Source organism: Manduca sexta, chromosome 14 (genome assembly GCF_014839805.1).
Source record: "Manduca sexta isolate Smith_Timp_Sample1 chromosome 14, JHU_Msex_v1.0, whole genome shotgun sequence".
Classification (NCBI taxonomy): Eukaryota; Metazoa; Arthropoda; class Insecta; order Lepidoptera; family Sphingidae; genus Manduca; species Manduca sexta.
This window is the reverse complement of record NC_051128.1, coordinates 8,900,751-8,913,805: the sequence shown is the minus strand read 5'-3', so window position 1 is coordinate 8,913,805 and position 13,055 is coordinate 8,900,751. Positions and strand designations below refer to the sequence as shown.

General features: G+C 38.6%; 2 protein-coding genes across 2 annotated transcripts; one reads left to right on the top strand and one right to left on the bottom strand.

Moving 5' to 3' along the window:
- Nucleotides 1-988: 988 nt before the first annotated feature.
- LOC115445193 (26S proteasome non-ATPase regulatory subunit 2) lies at nucleotides 989-12,242 on the top strand. Its single transcript, XM_030171386.1, has 18 exons — nucleotides 989-1,182; nucleotides 1,265-1,321; nucleotides 1,402-1,620; nucleotides 1,918-2,003; nucleotides 2,306-2,512; nucleotides 2,884-3,042; nucleotides 3,232-3,361; nucleotides 3,611-3,836; nucleotides 4,023-4,256; nucleotides 4,524-4,672; nucleotides 5,039-5,141; nucleotides 5,283-5,449; nucleotides 5,575-5,680; nucleotides 5,758-5,918; nucleotides 10,799-10,983; nucleotides 11,276-11,481; nucleotides 11,625-11,743; nucleotides 11,833-12,242. The coding sequence occupies exons 1-18, from the start codon at nucleotides 1,108-1,110 to the stop codon at nucleotides 12,025-12,027; spliced, it is 2,784 nt and encodes a 927-aa protein (XP_030027246.1). The 5' UTR covers nucleotides 989-1,107; the 3' UTR covers nucleotides 12,028-12,242.
- On the bottom strand, nucleotides 8,998-10,388 carry LOC119189324. The gene is made up of 2 exons (XM_037438556.1): nucleotides 9,613-10,388; nucleotides 8,998-9,426 (listed from the first exon to the last, which is right to left on the bottom strand). Exons 1-2 carry the CDS (start codon nucleotides 10,219-10,221, stop codon nucleotides 9,421-9,423), a joined length of 615 nt encoding a protein of 204 aa, XP_037294453.1. The 5' UTR covers nucleotides 10,222-10,388; the 3' UTR covers nucleotides 8,998-9,420.
- Nucleotides 12,243-13,055: the final 813 nt, after the last annotated feature.

Genomic DNA, 13,055 nt, shown 5'->3' with positions numbered 1-13,055 from the left:
AGCTACTGGGTTCGAATCCCGGGTCGGGCCGGAGTCTGGAATTGGTGCCCGATATTGCGATAGACTCGCCCCCTATCACATCAAAGGACGGAGCACACTTGGTGGAAAGTGGATGCCGTGGTTGTGCTTCTGCATACCCCTTCGGAGATAAATGCGTGATGTGTGTATTATATAAAAGGTTACAGGGTTGAAGACTAACATACACAGGAATAAATTCACATTCGGGTTAAAATTATATTTCCGTGGATATATTAGCGAGAGATTCAATATATTTAATTAATGTACCAAATCCATCACAATCTATTCCTAATACAAGTTGATTTCCTTGGTATAAAGACTATCTATCCCCTACACGTCGGTAGTAAATTCACCAGCCAGTTCCAAATCCAAAAAACATAATAAGTAAAGCTCTTGTATGTTTTTTAATCAGAGATTCGCAATCTTTTTTTCTCATAGACTAATTTCAATAATTGCTGGTTCCGGTGGACTTTTTTTTGTTTCGCGAATGAAGTGCATTATCACCACCGCTCAGCCACTATCACCGTGCTTTACGACCCCTATCAATATTATCGGCTTACATTGATAGGTGAAGTCAAGCCAACATTTAATTTGTTTACTATCAAACCAGATAAATTTTCTTCGATCCTTGCTTAAGAATTGTGAACATCCATTTTTTGGTCACGTTAACGTATACTCCTGTCTAGTGTCCCGTAGACCCCTGGAGGTCCACATCTGGACCACTTTGGGAATCAGGAGGACTATATATATTTTCTTCTCTAATGGATTCAAATTTAAACAAGACATATAGGTCATGCATGTTTTGAGTCGTGTTGCCTATTGAATGGACCTGAAGTCTATCACTAAAATAAAAACTCGATATTGGGTTTTTATTTTAGTGATAGCTGTTGATCAATACTGGCGCCAACATATTTTTTCCAAGATAAAACTTAAAACTAACCTTTAGTACAATTTTTATTTTTATCACCAGCCACACTGACGCCGTCCGTGGTGACTTGTCAAAATTCATAAACTGAAATCCTAATCGAATTCGTGAACTCTGCAAAACATTGTTAAAATTTTAAGAAGTGCATAAAGAAATACACCATCATGACGGTAAAAAATAAAACCGAAGAACCCAAAAAGGAAAAAGCTGAGCCCGCCGTAGCTCCAAGTGATGATCTTGTGAGTATTTCATTGAGATTTATTCGATTGAACTATACTTATCGAAATAGGGAAACTATGTTTGTTACTTTTTTTTTTCCAGTCTGAAGAAGACAAACGTCTGCAAGAGGAGCTCAATATGCTGGTTGATAAACTGCTGGTATGTCTACAATGCCTACCTTGTTTGAAAATATATTTTACCTAGTCATTATAACCTAACAAATTTTTGTTTGTCTCTAGGGTCCCGATGTCGACCAATATTTACCAGCGTTGCAAATGTTGAGCAACCTTATCAGAACTTCAACTACTTCCATGACGTCAGTACCAAAACCTCTTAAGTTTCTGAGGGAGCATTATCCAGCATTGAAACAAGTTCATGAAAAAATTACTGACAGAGAAACACAGAAATTCTGTGCAGATATTATATCTGTCCTAGCTATGGGGCTTAGTGGAACTTCAGTAAGTAACTTCAGGTGATTGCGTACACCTGATAAACCTATGAAAACCCTCATAATTTCTGGGAGCCCCACTACTGATTAGGGTTATCAGCCTTTCAAAGTCCTCTACTGAATATAGGGCTGCCTTAAAGATTTGAAATGGATATTAGTTATTATCATCTTTAAAATAGTATGCTTAAAATTATACTATCCATTATCTTGCTATTATTATTGTTGTAAACATAAAAAAATATTTATAACACATACTCAACTCATATTGAATGTATGGATAAATATTAATATAAACATTTACTTTTAGGAAGTTGCACAAAGAGGGGAATGTGTCAGATACTGTCTGGTTGGAACCAGATCTAATGTTGGTGATTGGGGACATGAATATGTCAGGTAGGACCACACTTTTCCTTCCATTAAATAGCTTACCATAATAAATTTAGTTTCCAATATATTTATAAACTGTAAACCTTTCTGTTCTGTATTTAAATGTTCTTTGCTGCAAGAAAAGTCCCAATTTGCTAGCATGAATGTCAGTATTGTAATACAGGTCATAGTTTATCTGATATTTTCACATGCTAAATTTCATCTACATCCATGGAATTTAATAAATGAGTAACCACTTATTCAAACTTTGATACTTCTTCACTAACTACTGTATTATCACATTACAAGGAAACAAATTATTTTTCTAGACAACTAGAAGGTGAGATTGCAGAAGAATGGGATATAGAGAACAAGCACATATTGCTCCCACTAGTCCGTGACGTAATCTCGTTTGACATGAAACATTCTGCTGAGATCCAAGCGTGTGATCTGCTGATGGAGATTGACAGACTAGATCTGCTAAAACAACACATGGATCAGAGCAACTACCCACGAGTGTGCTTGTATTTAATTGGGTAAATAAACTTTTTACTGATTATCATGATTGAAAAAAATTCAAAATATTTTTTTTTTGTATAAGTAATTATTTTGTGAGTGTGCATAATAGTGTATACGCAAAAGGGTATACACACTTTTTACTAATTTACTAGAATCCTTTAAAAAAAATCTTTTGTATACTTGTAACTATAACTATGATTAATGTTTCCTGAATTTCCACCCCCACCGCTTGGTGTCATAAAATGCGTGCCACTGCTGATCCTTACAAGAGTTGTAGTGATGGGTATGAGGGCGGAAAAGACTTAATATTATGTATTGAAAACTGAGTAGTAGTATTTATATTAAGGTTAAATTAATGTTAAATGATGAAAATAAATTATATTTATAGATGTGCCAGCTATGTGGTGGAGCCTGAGTCTACACAGATTCTACAAGGTGTTCTTGATGCGTATCTGCAATTTGGCGAGTACCCACGAGCCTTGCTTGTCGCCATGCAATTGCATGACAAAACCAAATGTGAAAAGGTCTTCAATGCTTGTAATGATCCGTAAGTATTGACAAAAGACTAGATTTAGTTTTGTAGCTTCTTATGGAATCAATTTAGACATTAATTTTCTAGGAATTAATTTTTTTTATGTTGTGGTGATATCAAAACTTAAAATGACACAAACATGTATTATTTACGTATTGGACAATATTGTTCTTATGATAACATTTGCGCTTTGTTTATCGCCAGGTTGATCAAAAAACAATTGTGCTACATGCTCGCACGTCAGTACATACCATTAGAAGTGGAAGATGAAGATCTCCGCACTATACTGCTGAATGCTCACATCAATGATCACTTCCTCAGCTTGGCTCGAGAGGTATTTTTTTCAATATTATGTTCACTCTAATCACCAGTCTCCAGATTATGTGCATTTGTATACTTTGGCAATTTTTGCCAGTTTTTTCATATAATGATGGCTCCTAAGTAAACTATCGTATCTGGAAAAATTGCCGTATTCATTTTTTAGCATTTAGTTATCAAGGTACCGTTTACTACCTTTTCATATTATCTCTTATTTGCCTTTTACATATTATCCCTCTTTAAAAATACCTTTTTTTATGTCTAGCTTGATATTATGGAACCTAAAACACCTGAAGAAGTGTACAAGACCTGGCTAGAGTCTGCTGGCTCTGCCCTTCGTCCTTCTCTGCTCACAGAGCATCCAGTGGACTCGGCGCGCCAGAACCTTTCCGCGACGTTCGTCAATGCGTTCGTTAATGCCGGTTTTGGTCGCGACAAACTAGTCACAACTGAAGACGGAAATAAGTGGATGTACAAAAATAAGGATCATGGTATGTTTTTAGTATAAATGTTGCGTGCATCTACATTCTACATATTGTATTCATTGTTTACTACATGTCTGTGATACATTTTATAATGATTAATTGATACTAATGACATAGAATATTTCTACAATTTATTATTTAATTCAAAACAACCTTTTATAAAGTTAAATTGGAATAACATTTTTTTTTCAGGCATGCTTTCTGCCGCGGCGTCGCTCGGTATGATCCACTTGTGGGATGTGGACGGCGGCTTGACTCCCATTGACAAGTATTTATACACTGTCGATGAGCATATCAAAGCTGGAGCACTACTCGCTTTAGGTCTCGTGAACTGTGGCGTACGCAACGAATGCGACCCTGCCCTGGCTCTATTGTCTGATTATGTGTTACATTCGAGCTCCAACCTAAGAATTGGCAGTGTTTTAGGTAAATTATAAAAATACACATTTATAATGTCTTTTGTATATGTTCATCTATAGTGTTCTTGTAATAATGGTTGGGCACACATTATTTCATCAACAGTTACACATTATGATGATAATTTAATATATGAAATTGTAGCTAATCCGATATTAAATTATGTGCTTAACTTCAGCCAAGTGATTAATTAATCCTTACTGGCATGTTATGTTTACGATGACACTTATATCTAAATGATTCTTAAAACTTTCCTAAACATTGTGTTTGCGGCAGGCCTGGGTATTGCATACGCGGGTACGCAGCGCGAGGATGTGCTGTCGCACCTGGTGCCGGTGCTCGGAGACGCGGCCGCCCCGCCCGAGATCTGCGCACTCGCCGCTCTCTCCTGCGGACTCATCGCGGTCGGATCGTGCAATGGAGATGTAAGATTTTTTACATTTGTATACATTAGTTACCAAATTTTAATTCACCCACAAACATGTGCCATAACTAATAGTATTACTGTGCTTATAATGGTCAATATGGCTAGTCAATCTAAAAATTGTTGTGTCTGCATGCAACTCATAATTTATGTAACTTTATACCATTGACATTACAACATATTAATTTATATATACAGTCAGCTATGAACTATGTTATATAATGTCAAGTAACAATTGTTGATGCACTCAACCTCATGTGGCTGCCTATAGCAACCATGATAAATTTTATTATTTTATTAACACTTTGTAACCCTTTTTGTGCAAGAAGTAACGCGAAGATAAATGTCAATACATTGAAATTTGCAGGTTACTTGCGCAATTATTCAGCGTCTCATTGATGACAACAAAGATTTGCATTCCTCTACTTACGCCCGATTCTTGCATCTGGGTCTCGGGTTATGTTTCTTGGGTAAGTAAAAAATATTTATTCAACAAAAAAATACAAGTCAATATTTAGACATTTATTATTCAATGAAAAAAAAAACAGCAATAATGATTGTTAAAGTATAATATTTTATATGAAGTATTAATAATGTTATGTGTGTGTTAGGCTGCAAGGAGCGCACGGAGGCGACGATGGCGGCGCTGGAGGTACTGCCCGAGCCGCAGCAGTCACTGTGCCAGACCACGCTCTCCATGTGCGCGTACGCAGGCACCGGCGATGTACTCGTTGTGCAGCAGATGCTGCACATCTGCTCCAAGCACTATGACACGGATGTATGTTATACATTATTGATATAATTTACATAGTTAGCCTTGATTTGTTAATCCACTTTTTAACTGAGCGGGTCTAAAGCTTTTCTTGATTCTTAGTGATATAATTATGAATAAAATTGTTTTAGAATGAACAATCCTCGGCTGAAGACACTGCTTTCAAAAAATCTGAAAAAAAGGATGCCAAAGAGGGAACGAGTACTGCTAGCACCTCAAAAGATGACAAAAACAAGAGTAAGTTTAACTGCAAAATAAACATGCTTTTTAATTTTCTATAGTTTATTTCATATTTTTTTTTTTTGTTACGATAGGTAAGTCTTCTAAGGACGGTAAAAGCAAGGAAAAAGATAAGGAAAAGGAAGCCAACAAGGAGCTGTCGTCCGTGCAAGCTGTCGCCACACTGGGTGTGGCCGTCATCGCGCTCGCTGAAGAGACCGGCGCCGAGATGTGCACGCGGATCTTTGGACAGCTCGTAAGTTCAAAACTGTTTATGTAATATACAAGTATTTTCAATTACAGTACAGTGTCGATTATCCGATTTAATTGGATGTCGTGGATTTTCAGAACACAAGTTCATTCGGATAATACCACTGAATACTCTTATATATGTACCAATTTACCAATAAATAATATGAATCTCGTTTATCAGAGTGGAATAGGAACAAAATATGTTGTTTTATGAATATTTTACATGCCAAAGTCTTTAATTTCCTTCTTTCAAAGGGAGCCTAGCGTTCGATTAAGCAATCGCTTGGTTAATCAATGTATATTGACGCTCTACTGTAATTATTTGTTGATAAAAATGTATATCAAGAACTATAAAATTATAATTTACTTGGGGTTAACATGTAATGAAGGCGTCATAGGCACATATCTTTTGTGTGGTAATTGTAAAGTAGCCACAGTTATCCTTGCACTATAGCAAGTAATGTAATTTATATGCCTTGTGTAGAATTCCAGAAAACATGGAAATAATATTCTGAGTTTGTACTTCGGAATCCATTTATTTACAAACTGACATTTCTTTGAAACAAAACATTATATTAAGAAAAACGTACCAGCCAGTACACTACACTCCTCCATACTAAATTAACAAAACACTCAACTCTACAACTTAAAATGATAATACCTCACATTCTATAATCAGGAACGTTTGTTAATCTACACTGCCTAATAGGGCGTTGCCTGGGACGTGGAGTCGTTGGCTCATACGGTAAGGCGTCCTGAAATTCAGGTGATACCGGGGTGGCACTACCCTGAAGTTCCACTAACGGAGACCGCGTCGCGATCGGTCTACTGACCGGAGTATGAATTGCGGAATCGCACACTCTCTGCCCTGCACCGATGATAAAGTGGCTGGCTCTGAACCTAGTGCTGACCTTAATCCTGCATTAGGAAGTTGAGACACTCTTTTCATTGGAATCGCTAGGGATAAACTAGCGTTCTCCTTTCTAATTTGGTATTCATTTTTATGAAACTTCCTTTTAATTTGGTCTATATGCCTGTGAACTAACTCTCCCCGGCTGCCTACAATCTCGTAATCAGTATTCCCTAAACATCTCTGAATTTTGCCTGAGACCCATTTGTCTCCACTCAAATACTGACGGTACCATACCTCTTCACCCTGATCGAAAGATCTGTGTACCCCTTTTCTAGCTCCACTTTGCCGTTGCTGAGCTTTCCTTACAAAATTCTCCCTGTCTGGCCTTAAAACGTCTAACTTCGTCCGTAACCGTCTACCTAACATTAACATTGCAGGGCTTTCTCCCGTAGTCGAATGCGCAGTATTTCTATAGTGTAAAAGATAAGTATAAAGTGCTTTATCAACTTCTTCCTTAGCCTGCACTGCTTTCTTAATAACCTTCTTTAAGGATCGCACTGCATTTTCCGCGAGACCATTTGAGGAAGGATGATATGGCGCCGAAAAAACGTGATCTATACCATTAGATTTAAGGAAACTACCAAACTCATTGCACGTAAACTGGGGCCCATTATCCGTAACGATCTGCTTGGGTAGGCCCCATCTGCTAAAAAGTTCACATAACTTATCTATGACCTTCGGTCCTGTTGTATTACTCATATGGAAAAGTTCCGTCCATTTAGATGTAGCGTCCACTACGATCAAGTATGTTTTCCCAAATACGGGCCCCATGAAATCTAAATGCAGCCTGGTCCATGGATGATTCGGCCACGGCCACATACTCGGAGTTTGCCGCGGCGGAGCATCCGCCTGAGCAGCACATATGTCACAACTACGGCACATGCGCCCTATTTCTTCATCAAGTCCGGGCCACCATACGTAACTACGAGCCATAGCCTTGGATTTAACTATACCCATATGGGGCTCATGGAGCATCCTCAAAACTTTTTCCCTACACTTCACCGGAATCAATAATCTATGCCCCACAACACGCAACTCAATTCTTCATAGAGTTCATCTTTCCGATTAAAATAAGGTCTAAACTCTTCGATATCACAGTCTCTTGGCCAACCATCGCGCAAAAAACTCAATATCCTCGATAAAACCGGATCCTTACTAGTCTGTAGTTTTAACTCTTTATAATCTAACAATAAAGCCTGTTGAACAAAATGCAAATAAGTTTGTTCCGGCACAGTGACATCTTGCTTACTATTTATCGGTAAACGCGACAACCCGTCGGCACCATTTCTCTCCGACCTAACATACTCTATTTCAAAATCATAAGCAGATAAAATGATAGCCCACCTTTGCATACGACTAGCTACCATCGTTGGAATTTCTTTATGAGGGCCGAAGATCGATACCAACGGCTTATGGTCCGTTCTCAAGAGAAAATGACGCCCATACAAATACTGGTGAAACTTTTTGACCCCGAATATTATTGCCAACGCTTCACGATGTATTTGAGAGTAATTCTTTTCCGCGTCGGTAAGAGTGCGCGATACATAAGCTATCGGGCGCTCTCCCGTTCCGCTTGCCGCCGGTTGCGATAGCACCGCTCCAACTCCACGCGCACTCGCATCACAAGTCAGAATAAGAGGCTTATTTGGGTCGTAATGCGCTAAAACCTCTGTACTCATCATTAACTGCTTAATTTTACTAAAAGAACGTTCACATTCGGCCGACCAAACCCAAACCTTGCCCTTTTGAATAATTCGTAGAGCGGTACTAATATAGTGCTCATATTCTTTACGAATCTCGCGTAAAAGTTAATTAGTCCTATAAAAGATCGCAACTCCGTAACATTACTCGGTCTAGGTATTTTATCAATCGCCTCCAATTTCGCTGGGTCGGTTTTAATGCCGTCCTTATGTAAAACGTATCCTAAATACTTTACTTCATCAACTAAGAAAACACATTTTTCGGTTTTCAATTTCATTCCTTTAATATAAAGTCTCTCAAGCACTGCTTCTAAAGCGGCCAAATGCTCCTCCTTATTGCTACCTCCTATTATCACATCGTCTAAAAATACCTCTACATTAGGAATTCCCTTTACTAATTCACACATTATGCGCTGAAAAATGCCCGCACTAGACGCTAGACCATAAACTAATCTATTATACTGAAATAAGCCGCGATGAGTATTTATCACAGTATATTTTTTGTTTCATCTAACTCTATCTGGTTATAGGCCTGGGATAAATCTATCTTAGAAAAATATTTAGCCCCGCCTAGGCGCACCAATAAGTCATCAATTCTCGGTAACGGAAACCTATCTACATATAGCATAGGATTAACAGTAGCCTTATAATCCGCACAGATTCTCAGAGAGCCATCCGCTTTATTTACCGGTACCAGAGGAGACGCCCAGTCGGAACAATCGACTGGCTCGATTATTCCATCGCGCAGCATTCTGTCTAACTCTGCGTCAACACGGTCGCGCAGTGCGTAAGGCAGTGGCCGCGCACGATGGAACACCGGAACCGCCGATTCCCGTAATTTCAACGTCGCCTTACAGCCAGTGAATCGGCCCAAACGTCCATCAAACAGCTTGTTATATCTGTCAAATAATATATTTTGGTTTTATACTTACACCATTATAAAAATTAAAAACTATCTTGTGCGGCTTCAGTTTTAGATGATTAAAATACGCATCATATGTGCTCTTACTAATGCATGACACAGCTGAACCCGTGTCTACTTCCATTTGTATAGTACAACCATCAATGGATATGGGCAAACTCACCGCCTTATAATTATTTAAACATAACTGGTGAAGGTTCTCTTCTACATCCGACTGCTCTTCGGCATTTTCCCGTTGATTGGCTTGGCCGTGGTGTATTCCTGTGCGACCCTGAGATCTTGCCACCGCTGGTATTACACTTGCTCGAGTCTTCGATGCCGCGACAAATCGGCACATTCGCCGTAAGTGACCAACAATTCCGCATCCTCCGCATACGAAGTCGCGGTACCTACAGTCTACATTACCATGATCTATAGAACCGCATCGGCCACAACCTGTGCTGCGGACTCTGTGCCCTGTCCGCGATCCGCTATTTCCGTGAACAAAAAGACCGCCACGAGCCTTCTTTGCACGCTCATGCGACGCGAGTAAGTGCACTTTTCCCTCTGCAGTCGTCGGTGATTCCGTCACTTCCGCACTCAGAACCATCACAGCCGCCGCATCTCTCTCCGCCGCTTCTAATGAGCTCGCCAACATCACAGCTTCCGGAAAAGACAGAATACCGTTTTCGGCAAATAGACGCTGCCGAATCACCTCGCTTTTAATCCCACAGACAAATTGATCTCTTAAATTTTCGTTCAAATTTGCTCGAAATTCACAATAACGTGACATTTTTTAATTCCGCCACGTAAACGGCAACAGTTTCTTGGCTTTCTTGTCTCCTCTGCCTAAATTTATAGCGCTCCGCTAGAGGCGATGGTGTGGGTTGCAGATGATTCCGCATCTGCTCCACCACTTTTTCGTACTCGGATTCTGAGGGTTTTTTCGGACTGGATAAATTGACTGATGTTCATAGGCCTCTTCGCCCATTACAGCAATTAAAGTTGGTAACCTCATGTCTTCTTTCACATTATTTACTTTGAAATACATTTCCAGTCGGTCTATATATGTTGACCACGTACCATTTTGTACGTCGAATTTTGATACCTTTCCAATCGACATTTTAACACGCTATACCCTTCCTCCGAGATAACTTACATACAATATGTTCTCAATTTTCCTCGTCGCCACTGTAGAATTCCAGAAAACATGGAAATAATATTCTGAGTTTGTACTTCGGAATCCATTTATTTACAAACTGACATTTCTTTGAAACAAAACATTATATTAAGAAAAACGTACCAGCCAGTACACTACACCTTGTGTGTAAATATTTTTTTTATTAGTAAATCAATCTTATATTTGACAGGGTCGTTACGGCGAGCCTGCAGTTCGCAGAGCGGTGCCGCTAGCCATTGCATTGTGCTCAATCTCCAATCCGCAGTTGTCTGTAATAGACGTGTTGAACAAGTATTCTCACGACTCTGACAATGACGTCGCATACAATGCTATCTTCGCCATGGGTCTTGTAGGTGCGGGGACAAACAATGCCAGGTAATTCTACATTTAATGTAATATTATGATTACTTCTTTTGTGTGGTTTTCAATGAAGGACCTCAATCCCGACAATGCACTAACAAGAAAAGAGTTATTTTTTGGACATTTTTTTTATTGGTTTTGCGAGTATCAAATCGAAGTGGGATAAAAAAAAAGTGTCACAAGAATGAATAGTTTATTGATTTTATGACGCAGTTAAGAGTTAATGTTGACAAGTCTATTGATTTGACTAATAGATTATTTTTGCTTATATGTTTGGAATGCAAAGAATAAGATGATTTATTTACAGGTTGGCGACGATGCTCCGCGCCTTGGCCTTGTACCACGGCAAATCTCCCGTGCACCTGTTCATGGTGCGGCTTGCACAGGGTTTGTGTCACGCCGGCAAGGGGACGGTGACACTGTGCCCCACGCATGCCGACCGCCGCCTCATCAACCAGCCCGCCCTCGCCGGCCTGTTAGTCGTGCTCACTGCCTTTTTAGATTGCAAGAACAGTAAGTAACTATAAACAAGTGAAGATACTGTTTATAAATTCTTTTTTATTTACTACTTGCTATAAATCAAGCAATTTTTATAGTGTATATTGCGATGGAAAATTACAAATATTAAGTAAACTAATACAGTCACTTTTTTGCAGTAATTCTGGGCAAGTCCCATTACCTCCTGTATGTGTTGGCGACGGCGATGCAGCCCCGTTGGTTGGTCACTCTCGATGAGAATCTTCAACCCCTGAACGTCAGTGTGCGCGTTGGACAGGTAAGGAATATTAATTTTATCAAGTAATAGAAAATACTTAAGTACATATTATGTATTAACATAGTAACAATACTGTATTTTTCGTTCAGGCTGTAGATGTAATTGGCAAGGCCGGAACACCAAAAACGATAGCTGGTTCTCACACTCACACTACACCAGTGCTGCTGTCGTTTGGCGAGAGAGCGGAACTTGCGACTGACGAATATATTCCTCTGTCTCCTGTCATGGAAGGCTTTGTCATTCTCAAGAAGAATGAAGACAGCGTGATGGCATCAGTACAGTGAAGTGTTAGGATAATAATTAGCCACTGGACCGGGATAACAGCAGTGCCCCCTTTCTATAATTTAATTATTATAAATAAATTGTTAAGAATAGGCCTTATGCAATCTTTAATACCAGGATGCCTTGGTCATAAAAGTGACTCGGTCCAGCTTAGAAATATTATGTTCTCTGTATTATCAATGTACTAATTTTTAAATAAAAAAAATAAGTAATTTAATACTCTTTCTCTCTGAATCCATGGTTGCTTATGTGAAAGTTTCTTCGCGGCATACCGCCATCTCCATATCACACCGGAGTTAGCTAAAAGACTTACAACATTTCAATAAATGAGGATTATAATTAGTTAATAAAATCAGTTTTTTCCGAGTAACTACTCGGTAATAAAGGATTTTCTTATTATAAAAAGCTACAAAATATCGACATCACGTATCAACTAGCTTGCGATATTCAAAGATATAACCCACATAAACGGAAACCTTGTATAATTATTTGCTAAAGACCACTTAGAAAGCGGATTACACAATACACACAGTAAGCTTTTCGTGGTTTATTGTATCCAAGCAGATTCGTGTCTAGATCATTGGAGTGTCTTATCTCTCCTGTAAAGGGTTTTATTTCAAATCTGAATTAACATTTTTTGACCTTTTTGCAGTATGTAACAGCAATGTTTTTACTAGATAAATTATATTCTTATTTACTTATATGTAAATACACTTAATATTAACAATATATGTGCATAAATAGACAAGTGTTGTAACATTCATGACAACACTGCTCATATTTGTAAAAATCGTAGTTAGTCGAGTACGTAAATTTACTGAGTATTTTTGCTCGTAGGTAGTCTTAGTATGAAACAAAAGAATGAATTTTAATACCTAACATGAGGGTAGACGTTAAAATCATCGTGTCAGTTTTCTTCTCTTACACCATTTAAATACTAACTTTATTTTATTACTGTTATCAAGACAAAAATGCTGGAATTTTGGCAGAGTTTGATAATAGCGGCGGCACTGACAACGCTTATTATTAT